Consider the following 14235-nt stretch of genomic DNA (forward strand, 5'->3'; position numbering starts at 1 on the left):
CTGAAGGGTGACTTTATCGAGGTTTACAAAATCATGAGCGGCAAGGATAGGGTAAATAGACAAAGTCTTTTCCCTGGGGTGGGGGAGTCCAGAACTAAAGGGCATAGGTTTAGGGTGAGAGGGGAAAGATATAAAAGGCACCCAAGGGGCAACTTTTTCACGTAGAGGGTGGTGCGTGTATGGAATGAGCTGCCAGAGAAAGTGGTGGAGGCTGGTACAATTCTGCATTTAAGAGGCACCTGGATAGGTAAATGAATAGTATTGGTTTAGAGGGATGTGGCAAAATGCTGGCAAGTGGGACTCGTTTAGGTTGAACTATCTGGTCAGCATGGATGAGTTGATCCAAGGGGTCTGTTTCCATGCTGTACAGCTGTATGCTCTTTGACTCTAACATGGTTCCTGTCTTAATTTGAAGCTATTTTGGATGTACCATTTCAGAATGTGGAGAAAAATAAAGATAACAGGCATGAATCAAACATGCTGAAGACCACATCCTGCACTTCAGCAGAAAATAACCACCAATCCCCCTCACTACATGTAAAAATAAAACAAAAGCCTTAATTTTGTTTGATTAAGCTAAGTTCTTAACCTATGGCTCTACACAAATAGCTGTTTTACCAACCCAACCACTGGGTAATGTTTTTACATCAGAGCTTTTGCAACTGTGATAAGACTGACGTGTTTAAGCTGAAAGGACTTCTGTATCCAGCTTGTGTTGTGCATTTACTTTAAGCATGTCCTACCTGCACCCCTGATTGTTTGGGACTAATTGACTCTCCATGCCAGCGCGTACTCTGCATTCCACCTCTCCCTCCAGGTGTCTCCTATACCCACTCTCACCAAGCTAATAGAAACAACATGAAGCTGCTGGACTTCCCCTGATGCCTTTAAGATAGTAGAGATGTATACTTGGGAGATGTTTTCAAGTAAGCCATAGTGAGTTTCTACAGTGCATTTTGTTGATAGTACACATTATGGCCATGGTATGCTGGAGGCAGAGGGGACAGATGTCAGAGCCACATGCTCAGCATCATTATTGCACTCATATCCCAATGGCTTTTATTTGTCTGCTTCTTCAACACATTTAGACTTTTAAAAGTGCACGTAATGTGTAATTCTCAGATACCAAAACTAACTCACTGTCTAACATTATTGAACAGGTGAGGAAATTCTAGCTATTGGTTCTCCAAAAATTCATATTTCCTATGCTGATATATTTACACTGAACATGTGCATTTTTCTACATTGAACCATTCTTAATGAATAATTATAGAAAATCTTATCCTAGATAATGACAAGGCTTTAATTGGATTCCTGGTCTTCCTGATCATTGCGACCTCAATAGCTCTGACTTTTGTGTTGTACAAGATATACATGTTGCAGAAGAAATCTTCAAGGTATCTGCTTTATTCTTTCAAAATAGTTTAATCCACCCCTTTGGCAAGTGGCACTATGTACCAGCCAATAATATGTTTTCATAGAACAGGCATGCCAAAAAGTAAAGAAATATAGTGTCAGAAAGCCTATTTCCTCTGAAGTAGCTTTTCTGCACACAACTATGTCAGGTTCTGACAAACTGTTCGGGAGGTTTTTGCAGGAGATTTCAATTGTTTTAAAATTGAATCCTACTCGGCTTTGTCCAATTGTGGCACCAATCTGTTCTTCGACCAAGATCTGCGGACGGATTTCTTTTCTCTCATACTATTAACCATAATTACTGAGAAATTGGTACAGACCAGGCACTTCACCTTCAAATGAAGGTCATGGCCGAGAGCTGCAATGTGGGTATTAATTGTTTAGTTCTTTATTAGCTGGCCTAGGCATAATGAGCTGAATGTTTCTTTGTGCTGAAAGTTTCCAGTGTTTCTAAAAACAACTTCACCCTCCAGGGCTAATGTAAAGTGCTTTAATATCAAAGAGTGCCTGACACTGTTCACACATCATTCAACTGCTGGCATTGGTTTGCTGCCAGATGGCTAGTTGGCACTGTAAAGGGGAAAATATGTTAATTAATTATATTTTGTTTCTGATCTGTTGATAAAATGCAATAATTTTGTTTGTGCTCAATCTTAAATAGAAATTCTGAAGAATTTGTGGAACTTATTGAACACGGTCAGTTACCTTTCCTTTCTCTAACTTTTCATATGCTGTACGTAAAAATTCCCAGTGGAAAGAAAGTTCACATCTTTAATGCCATCTATCATTGTTTGCAGATGATGAAAAGCAAATACTCACTGTGGAACCCATTGCTGCTGATCAACTCATTGACGAATACAGGAGAAAGAAGGCTGATGAATCAAGATTATTTTTAGCAGAATTCCAAGTAGGTGCATTTGGTCAATTGTTGGGTACATAAGACTGCAACTATTTAATCTTACATTTTTGAACTGACTGCCTATTCTGAGGACCTATCTGAGGTGCCCTGGCTGGTATAAGAGGGTTGAGTGTCAGGGATATTGGCACTCTGGAACCTGACCCTTTATGAGGCAGTGCTATAGCCAAGGACTGTTCACTTGTTAATGAAAGGTGATTTGGTGAAGGAATACTGTCCTCTGTGGAGTTATTTCAGAAAGCCTGCTTTTATATTGTCCTTTACTAAACTTAAGTTGTTTCCGTGCTCTAAACAAGAACTGGAGAACTCTTTGAAGATTAGTCGCTGGCGAAGACACGAGAAGGAACCTTTGCACATCATGCAGTTTGCTTTGGTGATGTTGATTGATAGTTGACTGTTGGCCAGAACACAAGTGAGAACTTTTCTTTTGCCTTAAATGGCACCAGGCAATCCTTTCTGACCTCTTGAGAGGGCAATGACCTCTTTGAGCATTAGTTACTGTGGTCTTACCCTCCTGCCTGAGCCCTGCCCTACCAAGATCATGATCACAAACAGGGACTTGATGTCATTTTAGACAAACTATTTGATGTCTTCTCCATGCCTTAATATTGCAAAATAATGAATGCATTTTCTATATAATAAAAGTCCCTACATTTTGGTTAATTTAATGCATTTACTCACTCCCACAACACACAAACTGGGTGGGTTCTGTGGAAAAAAAAACAGTGATTCTGGTAATCATCTTGAAGGTGAAAGTGAAAATTATTCCCAATGTGAAATGATACTTACTTTAACAATAGGGAAAGTAATGTGGATTTTTGAAATTAAAATTGCAGAGCATCCCAAGGGTTTTCAGCAAATTTTCCGTCAAGGAGGCACGGCGAGGATGTAATACGAACAAGAACCGTTATGTTGACATCCTGCCATGTGAGTATCAACGGAAATCACTAACTAGTTGAAGATGCCTTTTTTCATTAATTCATGGGATGCGAGCATTGTTGGCAAGACTAGCATTTATTGTGCACCCTTGATGCCCTTCATCATGAGCCACTGCAGTCTATTTGGTTTTGGTTGACTTACAATGCTCTTAGGGAGGGAATTCTAGGATTTTGACCCAACGACAGGTGAAGAGACAGTGATATATTTCTAAGCTAGAATGGTGAGTGGCTGAGAGGATCTTGCAGTTGCTGATGTCCCCATGTATCTTCTGCCCTTGTCCTACATGATGGTTGTTCTTGGAAGGTGGTCCCTCAGGAGCACTGGTGAATTTCTGCTGTGCATCTTGTAGATGGTACATGCTACAGCCATGGAGTGCGTGAATGGTTGTCAATGGGATGCCAATCAAATGAGCTTTGTTCTGAATAGTGCCAAGCATCTTGAGTGTTCTTGGAGCTGCACACATTGACACAACTGGACAGTATTTCTAAATGGCCTACTGTTAGGTAAAGAAGTTCTTCATAGAATATCCTACCTGTTGTTATTATTTCAATACTTTGAGGAGGAATTTACAGAAATATATTTGATTAATGCAGCTTATAGAAAGCAATAGTTTCTCAGTCATTTACTCCAGGTTAAAGTTCATCCTTGTTCCCTTTGAAGCAATCATGTTTTTAACACAAAGCATTATCTTTGTATTATGGTTTTTTTAAAAATTAACTGCTGTGATAGATGCAGAAGTGATCATTTCCTCAAACATTTGGCATGTTGCGAAAAAGTGATTAACTCTGCGATTCAGTGCTTTAAATTTGCAAATGAACAGGAATGTCCCAGAAAAATTGTTCTTCACAGCTGCACCAGCCAAGCAGCCGTTGAGATGAATCCATATGGTTTAATCTTTTTTTAAATGGCCAGGGGTCAAATCTGTTGTTCCAGTGTCCTTCAAGTACTATCTCCCCTCTTATCATTCTAGCTGTCAACATGGTAGTTTTTATTAAGGAAAATGACAGGCAATTGTAAAGGAACGTCATCATAGAAAGAGGACATTCCATCCTACCAGTCAATGTTGTTACAAGTCGAAGTGCCCTCTTTGTTTCCCTATCACTTTATATCTTTTTCTTTCACCCATCTCTCTAACCTGTCCTTAACTACTAATATAGTTTGCTTCAAAAACTCGCTCCCAAAGTCTGTAACCCTTTTTATATAGAATAAATTTTCCTTTCTCTGTGGTTAATCTTCCACCTACATTTGCCATCAACATGTGATGCAGTGAAAATGTTTTTATTACGCATTGAGCAATGGCCCCTCGATAACTGGAAGTCCCATTCCTTCATAATTTGAAACAACTTCATCACAATCTGCTTTAGTTTCCCTTGTTCTTATGTCAACTAACCACATCTTTTCAAGTTCGCAACTGTTTCCTAGCTTGGTCATGCAAAAATTTGTTTAGCTATCCTCAGACCTTCTTGGGTGTTACAATTGCAAAAGGAAAACTTTGACTGTCTAAATTAATTGAATTCTTCAATTAGAATTAAGCAAGATTAAATTTTCCCAACAGATGATCACAACCGTGTTCAACTTTCTCCAGTGCCGGGAGAGCAAGGTTCAGATTACATCAACGCAAGTTTCATTGATGTGAGTATCAATATTTAGAAGTGAAATACAAGTAATATTTAAAACATTTAACATTATAAACTCTCACACAATAATGATAGTAATGGGAACTTTCAAATTCTTTTGAAAATAAGCTCCTCCACGAGAACGTATTGTTTGTTTTCATATATACAACTTGTGAAAGGGTAATCGCTCTGACCTCAACAAGGCTGCAAGTTTGACCCTTCCAAGATTCTGAACCTACTCACAGAATCCACTTACCTGAGGACCACTACAATATTAACACTGGCATGATCTTATTATTCTCTTTGACAACTGGCTGTTTAGCGTCACTGTCTCCATCATAATTATGCTGGTGTGGTCTATGGGCTTCAATCTTCAGACAGTGTGTTATTTCAATATTATTTCAGTGAAATTATTTCAGTAAAAGTGGCACATATTGTCATTGATCATTTTCATTTATCCTTTCCAAAAGGGCTTAGTTATTGCAGCGTAATTATAATTATTTTTTGTCTTTTTCTATAGGGCTTCAATGAGTCCAAGAAGTACATTGCTGCCCAAGGTACATTTATTTCTATGTAGACAATACTATTTTATTTAGTGATGTAGCTGAATTATATGTTTAACTAAGGGAATCTCTGTCATGTAAGTATAAGGTAGAGGATCAAAGGACAGTTTGCTCACAATATATCCACAGCTCTCGTAACGAGTGGCCAATCTCAGGACAATGGCCATATGGTTTCACTGTCAATATGATTGTCTTGCCTGAAGTATGCATGATGTTGAGGATTTGGACTGAAAGGTTTTGTGTTTGCTGCAGCAGTGTCATGGGCTACTGTTGCCGTTTTTCTAGAAATCAAGCAATTATAAGGGAGCTAAAGATTCACCTTTGATGGGACTGCAGAACAGGTTATCATGGATTGTTTGACCCTTTTATCCCCAACCTGCACTTGATGTCACCCACGCACTCATTGTAACCCCTTACCTACACTTTAAAAAACCAACTTGGTCTTTTTACACCTGGTCTCCTCATAATGAAGTTACTACTTCAGTATATCCCTGCCATATTGTTATTGGGCTTGCTATCCCAATATACCCCATGCATTTTGTCCAGCTTGCTCCATCATTACAGAACCTGCCCTGTTTATATACTGCACCATCTTGCTGTAGAACCCTCCCCATCATTGTGAGCCTGTCTTACTGTTATACCTCCTCTCATTCATTATAGGGCATACCATATCACGTATACACCGCCCAATCAGTAAAGACCTTTCCCCATCATGTCAGGATCTTCACAATCATTAAAGACCTATCCTTTGTCATCCATCCTGGGGTGGGGGTGGGGGGGTGGTGGTGTGGGAAGGGGGGTGCTTTTATGCTGTTCAATCCAATATATAAAGGGCATCTGACTGACTACTCTGATGTTGTGAAGTTAACTTCTCCTTCTAAGTATCAGGAAATAGAATACAAAACAATTTTATTGTCACAATGATTGGATTTCAAAAATAAGTGCACCACAAAGTTCCTCATGGCACAAATTGTCAAAGTATCTGGCTCTCAGAAAAGTAGTGTGGAGACATCTAAACTACATATAAAACATCTGCAAGGTACCAAACTATGCAGGGTGAGCAGCTAACCACTCTATCTGTAAATATGGTGGAATCAATGGGAAGGCTGTGGTCATGACACAACAGAAGCAAGTATGGAGTCACCTCAGTCCCTGACATACGGGGGAAATATAAACGAGAAGTAATGGAGGAGGTTCCAGAAGACACACGCACTGAGACTAAGGGAAAGCGATACAAAAAATAGTAAAACTTATTACCTTTAGTCACTTACCAGGAAGTATTTTGTTTGCATTTTAATCGAATGCTGAATGATTATTTTGGTTGACACAGAATGAAGCCAGAATCAACTTGTGGACATCTATGATCTTTGAAGTGGTTTAAAGAACAATGTAACAAAAATATGGAGAGAGAAACTAGTCAGATCCTGGATTAAAATCTTTAAATAAATGTCTATTAATAAGATGTTAAGATGTAGGTACACATTTAGGCCATTCAGCCCATCAAGTCTGTTCCACCATTCAATCATGATAAGTTTCTCAATCATATTTGCCTGCCTTCTCCCCGTAACCCTTGATTCCCTTATTAATCGAGAAACCATCTTTCTCAGCCTTAAATACACTCAAAGACTTGGTCTCCACAGATCTCTGCAGTAATGAGTTACACAGCTTAACTACCCTTAGGTTGAAGGAATTCCTCCTCATCTCAGTTTGAAAGGGTTGTCCCTTCACTCTGAGGCTGTGCACTCTTCTCATCGTCCCCTGTCCATGCCTTTAGTATTCTGTAAGTTCCAATTAGATTTCCCCTCATCCTTCTAAACTCCATTGAGTGCAAACTGAGAGTCGTCAACTACTCCTCAGATGACAACTCCTTTATTACCAGGATCATTCTTATAATCTCCTCTTGTCCCCCTCCAAGGACAGTACATCCTTCTTTTGGGGTCCAAAACTGCTGACAATATTCCAACTACCATCTGACCAAAGTCTTGTACAGCCTCAACAGTACATCTCTGCTCAAGTATTCTAACACTCTTGAAATAAATGCTAACATTGCATTTGTCTTCCTCGCTGCTAACTGAACCGGCATGTTAACCTTAAGAGAATCATAAACTAGGACTCCCAAGCCTCTTTGTGTTTCAGATTTCTGCAGCCTTTCCACCTTTAGAAAATAGTCTGCATTTATACTCTTCTGACCAAAGTGCACCATCTCATACTTTCTACATTGTATCCATCTGCCACTTCTTTACTCACTCTCCTAGCCTGTCCAAGTCCTCCTGCAGCCTTCCTATTTCCTCAACACTGCCTGTCCCTCCACATATCTTTGTGTTATCTGCAAACTTAGCAACAATGCCCTCAGTTACTTCATCCATATTGTTCATGTATAACATGAATAGTTGTGGTTCCAACACAGACCCGTGTGGAATTCCGTTGGTCACTGGCTATCATCCCTATTCTCTGCCTTCTACCAGTCTGCCAGTCAGCCAATCCTCTACCCATGCCAGTTCTTGCTTGACTCTTATCTAGCAGCCTCCTGTGTGGCACCTTGTCAAAGGCCTTCTGGAATTTCAAATTGATCATGTCCACTGGCTCTCTTTTTCCAAGTTGCTTGTTACCTCCTCAAAGAATTTTAACAACAGAGCCCAATTTCACGAATTACTTCCAATTACAGCTACCCCACTTCACTTTTACGAAAGTAATTTTCACTAACCGAAAGAAATCTGAAGAGGATTTTCGCTTTCACGATAAAAGGCGAAATTTTTCCCATAGACTAATGCTTCTTTGCTTTATGCCATTTCAGCTTATGAGAGGTTTCATAGCAACATTCGACTTTTGGATAGAATAGAATCTGAACGGTGTGGAAACAGGCCATTCAGCCCAACAAGTCCACACCAACCCTCCGACGAGTAACTCACCCACACCCCTAACCTATACATACCTGAACACTATGAGCAATTTAATATGGCCAATCCACTTAACCTGCATATCTTTGGACTGTGGAAATTAGCCATAGCACCTAGAGGAAACCCACACAGACACGGGGTGAATGCGCAAATTCAACACAGTCTGAGCTTGGAATCGAACTCAGGTCCCTGGTGCTGTGAGGCAGCAGTGCTAACCAAAGAGCCACCTTGCTGCACAGATAGCAGGGGATACCTGTACTTTGCAATCTCATCCTTAGTAATAGATTCTTAAAATCTTACCAATGACCAAGGTATTGTGTGCAGTTTTGGGTCCCATATTTTAGGAAGGATGTATTGGCCCTGAAGCGTGTTCAGAGGAGGTTCACGAGAATGGTCCCAGGAATGAACAGCTTAACATATGAGAAATGTTTGAGGAGTCTAGGCCTATACTCGATCGAGTATCGAAGCTTGAGCGGTGATCCAGTTGAAACTTACTGAATATTGAATGGCCTGAATAAAATAGATGTTGGGAAGGTGTTTATATTGGTTGTAGAGATGAGGACTCAATGGCACAGCCTTAGACTAAAGGGAAAATCTTTTAGAATGGAGATAAGGAGAAACGTCTTCAGCCAGAGAATGGTGAAACTATGGAATTCACTGCCACAGAAGATTGTGGTGGTCAGGTTATTGACTATATTTAAGATGATGATTGATAGGTTCTTGATTGTCAAGGGTTTCAAAGGTTACAGGGAGAAAGTGGGAGAATGGGGTTGAGAAATTCATCAGCTGTGAGTGAACAGTGGAGCAGTCTTGATTGGCTGAATGGCCTAATTTCTGCTCCTGTGTCTTATGGTCTTAGGGACTGATGCTAAGTACCAATTCAGTTCCTCTGCCATTTCTTTGAACTACACCTCCAGCAGTCCAATTTCCACTTATGCCCCTCTCTTACCTTTTCTATATAAAAAAACTTTTACAACCTTCTTTTATATTACTAGCTAGCTTAATCTCCTATTTAATCTTCTCCTCACCTATTGCTTTTTTAGTTATTCTGTGCTGGCTTTTAAAAGCTTCCCAATACCTAGCTTCCCATTAATCTTCATCACACTGAGTGTTTTTTTCTTGTGCTTTTATGCTGTCCCTGACTTCTCTTGTCAGCCTTGCCTTATCCATCTCTTAATATTCCAACAAATATAAACATATTATACATTCTATACTACCAATGCCCCCAGCTTTCTAGCCTTTTGTTAAAAGCACACATGTAGTGTCGTCAAGAGATCTGGTTTTATCCACTTGAAGTTAATAATGTTTCCCTGGCTTTCAGTGACCAAAGTTGTTACGAAATAAGGATTGCTTAATTAGGCTACTTGCCTATAAACAGTGACATTCTTCTCACGCTGCTTGGTACAGTCAATGGCTCTTTTCACCTGTTATTTGATCCAGATTTTCCTTTCTTATTGTCATTTATACTTCCTGGTGTGTATCACTGATGTTCCTTCCTCATGCCTCCACCGCTTTCTTGGTGTCCCACTCCTTATTTTGTAGGTTTCCTGAATCTATCTCTCTTCCCCATCATGGCAGCCATCAGGTGCTCTAATGCTCTCAGGTCATGCAAAAGAGTGTTTGTTTTTAATTTCCACAATGTTTACTCAGCTAGCACTTCTGCTTTCTTTCAGGCCCAAAGGATGAAACATCTAATGATTTCTGGAAAATGGTGTGGGAACAGAAAGCAACAATTATCGTCATGGTGACTCGCTGTGAGGAAGGGAAGCGGGTAAGTCTGATTCTGTCCGATTAGCCATTGGCTGTTTTAAACTTAATGCTTCTGTATTAGCGATGTGGCATGGAGCAGATCCTTCATGCATTTTTCACGCCTGATAAACTTGAGTATTCTCTTCCATTATTCATAGCAGCCTCCTGTTTTCAATTTGAATTCATCTATTATCATTCTCTTTCTACCCCTTTCTCTACAGCATTCCACTGATCTTCCTTCAAACACATTCTATTCAAGTATTCATCCCTTAAAATATGATTAATGCAACCTTGTTCCTTTCCTTGACCACTGATAACAAGTGCCAGGCAATGATCATTTTTAACAAAAGAAAACTGTGTTCAATCAGATTATCAGCTCAGAACTCCCACCTGTGGTATTCAGTTAGATATCATTCTTCGGACTAAGGGATCAGAGAGTGCAAGGGGAGCAAGGTACTGAGTTGAATAATCTGCCAGATTGAGTGGTGGAATATGCTTGAAGGGCTGAATGGCCTACTCCTGCTCCTACTTTTATGCATCAAAGTTTCAGGAAGTTATCATGGAGTTTCTGTTTAGTAAACCGAACTGAAACAGGTAATTAAATAATGTAACCACAAGTACATTTAGAGTCTGGGAGTTCTGAGTTCACTCACGTCCTAAATGCTATCCACCATCTGCAAAGTGCAAATTGGAACTGTGATAGAATATTTTCTACTTGATTAGCACTCCGTCCACCAAAGCCTACGTTTTCTCCCACCACTCCAACACACAGTGTGTTACTATAAGCAAAATCATCACAGAAGCCCATCAAACCTCTTCTCAACAGCACCTTCCAAACCTACAATTTCTACCACCTAGAAGGACAAGGCAGATGATCTATGGGATAACCACCACCTTCAAGTTCTCCTCCAAATGACATACCATCCTGATCTTGAACTATACCAATGTTCTTTGACTGTCGCTGGAACAAAATTCCAGAATTCCTTTCCTAACAACCCTATGGATGTACATGGCTTCAGGTAATGACTCACCAACACCTTCTTAAAGGCAGCTAAGGATGGGAAATAAATACTGGCCTTGTCAGTGATGGCCACATCTCCAAAAGGAACTTCTTTTGTACAAACCTGACTTCCTTCTGACTGACTCCTATTCCAGAATCTCATTTCACAGCATTTTCATCTTTAGATTTCTGCTTTCTGCAAGATCAGCTTTTCAGCTGTGTACAGCGTGACACACTGAATAGTCTTGATAATTCTTTGCTTCGACCTATAATTACTCCTCTGTTAGACAATGCTTTATGTTTGAAGAATGTGTTTTGTCATTGCTATTGTAGTTTTGATTTCTAAGTAACATTTGCCATCTAGGTCAAGACGTTTCCAAAGTACTTAAATTATGATACCTGTGTCAGTTTTTGATAATTTATCTTGACCTTTGCTTCCTGTGCGGATGCATTATTTCTTCCAATCTCTGTAACATTTATTGTTTTTTAAAAAGTTAAATGATGGAAGCTTTCACTATTCCAGTCATTTTATTCATTGGTATCTGTAGATTTTCTGCTGAACTAATTAGTTTGACTTGGCTGTATGCAAATACCATTCCTTGACCAACTAATGTCTTTTGGCACCTTTCTGAAGTTCATCCAGTGCTTCTTTTATCATGACTGTTGCATAGATATTAAAGAGTGATAGTGATAATAGAGAGCTTTGTCTTACTCAATGCCCAAATCCAGTTTCACTAGGTGCTGTGTGATTGCAACACTCTGGCCATGTACAAGCTATAATTACCATCTCTGATCAACTCTGATCGCCTTTTAATATTATTTACCAATTCACCAATTCAGAAGCTTTCTCACAACCCAGAAAGCAGGTGTACAATTTTATGCTGGTATTCTAAGCTTCTTTCACTTAACACTCTGTTATTGTATACACCATTCTTTAATGCACATAAGGCTGTAATGGCTTTGCAACCAACACTATATCATGTCTGAAGCCAATCTATAATAAAGGTTGTTTACAATAAAACCCCTGAACCAATATTGTTATGGAAAAGGCAGTACTAACTTATCTATCTCTGAGAATTACATTTTGTTCCCCCTTTACAGCTTATTTGATTATTCTCTCAGTTTTGCTTTTGATTGCAGTATTTCAGTTAGGCAATTATATTCCAGTTCCACACACAAGGAACATTGATATTATTGAGAAGGTGATAATGAAATACAGCAGCAAGAAAATAATACACACATCATACTAAGGGTATTTAAAGGACGATTTTGTTATTTGTTCAATTAGTATCCAGAATGTGAAATCTTCTATTCTACCAATTAGTCCCATGTATCAAGATATGATACTGGTTTGATGACAAAAGGATGCCTCTGAATGTTCCGTGGTTGACAGTCCAAGACATTCAGAAGGTGACCCACTCATAGGTCACTGGCAACCAGTAATGACAATCTAATTCTGTTCACTTAATGTGTGGAGGATACTTGCATACCACCTAATTCTCCCAACTTGTGCATTGACAATACATGGTCTCCAATCTGCATTTCCTCATGACAGCAAGTCAAGAGGTCAGACATTCAGTGTATAAGCCTGTGTAATTACACTTTTTATTTAGATTTCTTGACTGTTCATTTTATGAGTTGAATTTGCTTTTTGTATGACTGGGCTTGTGAAGGAGAAAACTAAATTTCAGAAGGCACTTAAAAAGCACCTTTATTTTCTCAGCCCAAATGTGCTCAGTATTGGCCTAACATGGATGATGAGACCAAGTCCTTCGGTGACCTCACTGTAAGAATCAGCGAAGAGAAGTGGTGCCCGGACTACGTAATTCGCAAGCTCTTCATTTCCCATGTGAGTTGGAATAAGCTGGTAATTGGTTCTACTGCAGGGTGTGATTGCTTTTTCATGTGGCTGATAGAGCAGGAATTGATAATTTGCTGTGTTTCTTCAATAGAAAGAAAAGTCGCCCGAGCGGGAAGTAACACACATTCAGTTCATTAGTTGGCCAGACCATGGTGTTCCAGAAGATCCACACCTCCTTCTCAAACTACGTCAGAGAGTGAATGCATTCAGAAACCTATTCAGTGGTCCAATAGTTGTGCACTGCAGGTAATAAAGGTTTATAAAATGCACCATTCTGCAATAGCTTGAAAGTGCGATTTTTAAAATAAAACAAAAGAACTGCAGATGCTGTAAAGCAGAAACAAAAACAGAAATTAATGGAAAAACTGAGCTGGTCTATCAGCATCTGTACCAAGTGACCCTTCCTCAGAACTATGGAAGAACTTCCCCAGTTTGAGGAAGGGTCACTTGACCTGAAATATTAACTGTGATTTCTTTCCACAGATGCTGCTAGACCATCTAAGCTTTTCTAGCAATTCCTGTTTTTGTCTCTGCTTTTTAAAAAAAACTTGCTGTCACTTAACTACAAGCTTTAGAACTTGAGTTAGCATTGCAGTGGCACTTCAGATCTGAGCAAAGAGATGTCCTTTGAAGAGGCCAGTTGATAAAAATAATTTTGCACTTTACCTTACTTTAACAAGACACAATGCAAATAAATGTTGGGGATGCGGAGGATGTGCAAGACAATATTTCCTTTCTAAATGTAATCAACTATGAAGAGCAACAAACTTGTGCTATTTTCATCACACCTTTTTGTCAACATATTCTGTAAAAATGCAAAACGCTCATGTAAATGTTTTGATCTCGAACTGCACTGTAACCACTTATGGGGCAGTTACACCCTTAACGTGAATTGATGGGAGGGGCTATTGGATTTTCCAACACTTCTCCACATGGCAAGCTGGTAGCTAGTGGTGATTCGGTGGGCACAGCTTGGTGGCATTACCACAATGATTCCTGGCATTACCAGCCAATATTTTCTTTGTGTTTAATGCCATGGAAGATGATCTTTCATATCCCATTATGTCTTTCAGTTTCTAACGGTTGGCTATGCAAAATAAATAAAACGAGTCATATATAAAAATAAATCTGATCAGGTCATCTTTAACAGGATATAACTTGTAGAAATCTGACACTTGATGGGCGCTGAGTTTGCTGAAATAGCCCAGGTATTGGGCAATGCTAATGCAGGACTTGTAATGTCTGGATCATTTGATTGATGTTTTTCATAAGCCCGTG

The 14235-nt window shown here is 39.4% G+C and overlaps 1 protein-coding gene across 1 annotated transcript in view; it reads left to right on the forward strand.

Annotated features, from left to right (window-relative positions):
- Positions 1-14235, forward strand: part of ptprc (protein tyrosine phosphatase receptor type C) — a 154699-nt gene that overhangs the window by 120632 nt on the left and 19832 nt on the right. Inside the window, exons 23-31 of the mRNA XM_060829556.1 lie at positions 1289-1397; positions 2078-2112; positions 2214-2323; positions 3169-3259; positions 4827-4903; positions 5408-5444; positions 10021-10118; positions 12820-12945; positions 13049-13203. Coding sequence (XP_060685539.1) covers positions 1289-1397; positions 2078-2112; positions 2214-2323; positions 3169-3259; positions 4827-4903; positions 5408-5444; positions 10021-10118; positions 12820-12945; positions 13049-13203 — 838 coding nt within the window. The remainder of the gene's footprint in view (positions 1-1288; positions 1398-2077; positions 2113-2213; positions 2324-3168; positions 3260-4826; positions 4904-5407; positions 5445-10020; positions 10119-12819; positions 12946-13048; positions 13204-14235) is intronic.

The sequence above is a fragment of the Hemiscyllium ocellatum genome, chromosome 9 (genome assembly GCF_020745735.1).
Source record: "Hemiscyllium ocellatum isolate sHemOce1 chromosome 9, sHemOce1.pat.X.cur, whole genome shotgun sequence".
Lineage (NCBI taxonomy): Eukaryota > Metazoa > Chordata > Chondrichthyes > Orectolobiformes > Hemiscylliidae > Hemiscyllium > Hemiscyllium ocellatum.